At 51.7% G+C, this 733-nt stretch overlaps 1 protein-coding gene across 1 annotated transcript; it reads left to right on the top strand.

Annotated features, from left to right (window-relative positions):
* Positions 1 to 210: 210 nt before the first annotated feature.
* On the top strand, positions 211 to 537 carry Pmar_PMAR014494 (hypothetical protein; the record flags this gene model as incomplete). The annotated part of the gene is made up of 3 exons (XM_002765839.1): positions 211 to 258; positions 372 to 448; positions 492 to 537. Coding segments are annotated over 3 exons (171 nt in total), but the record flags the coding sequence as incomplete, so codon positions are not given.
* Between the last annotated feature and the right edge of the window lie 196 nt (positions 538 to 733).

The following is a 733-nucleotide window of genomic DNA, read 5'->3' as shown; positions in this document are numbered from 1 at the left end:
TCAGTTCACTTTACCGCAACTCTGTTCGAGACGCGAGCTCTGGAGTAATTTCTCTGGCTGCTACCAGAGTCTCAGCTCCACCGCATTCAGGTGTGCGTCCGTGCCACGCCGTATAAAGACTACGCCTTCTGCGCTTGCCCACTGAGAGGCACAATGGCAACCTCTAGTCCGCTGGTGAGTTCAGACACTAGTGGTAGACAACACCAGTCAATGTTGACTAAGCATTATGCCTTGGCTGCCAAATTGGAGAGCCCTGAGGTTGGTATGAGGTTCGTTGTGCGAGGAGAGATGAAGTCCTCAAGGCACTTCGTCAAATCCGAAACGAACTGTTACTCCTACTGCGTGGCGCGACAGCGTTCGAGTCGTCCAAGTGTAATGCTGACGCTGAAGTGGTGGCCAGTTCACCCATTGATGTTATCAAAGAGGGCATGCAGAAGACTCTCGTCAGGTAAAGGGTTACTACAGGTTAACATGGAGGAACTCGCTTGAAGGTACTGTGCTGTTGTGAACCCTGCTGAGGAGGATAATGGTGACAAGGTGAGGAATGTATGGCGTAGGAATAATAATGTGATGCCATACCACTCTCAGGCCACATCTCCCTTGAATGAGGCAGCTGAGGACAGTGGTGAAGATGGTGATGTGCTGACGGTCGATGTTGTCGAAGTGCCGGATAACGAGGCACCGTCGTGGAGGGAAACCTTCTGTCGAAAGATCGGCCTTATTCGCAGTAGGC

This window comes from Perkinsus marinus, assembly GCF_000006405.1.
Source record: "Perkinsus marinus ATCC 50983 genomic scaffold scf_1104296974396, whole genome shotgun sequence".
NCBI classification, from domain to species: domain Eukaryota; phylum Perkinsozoa; order Perkinsida; family Perkinsidae; genus Perkinsus; species Perkinsus marinus.
This window is presented reverse-complemented; position numbering and strand designations above follow the sequence as displayed.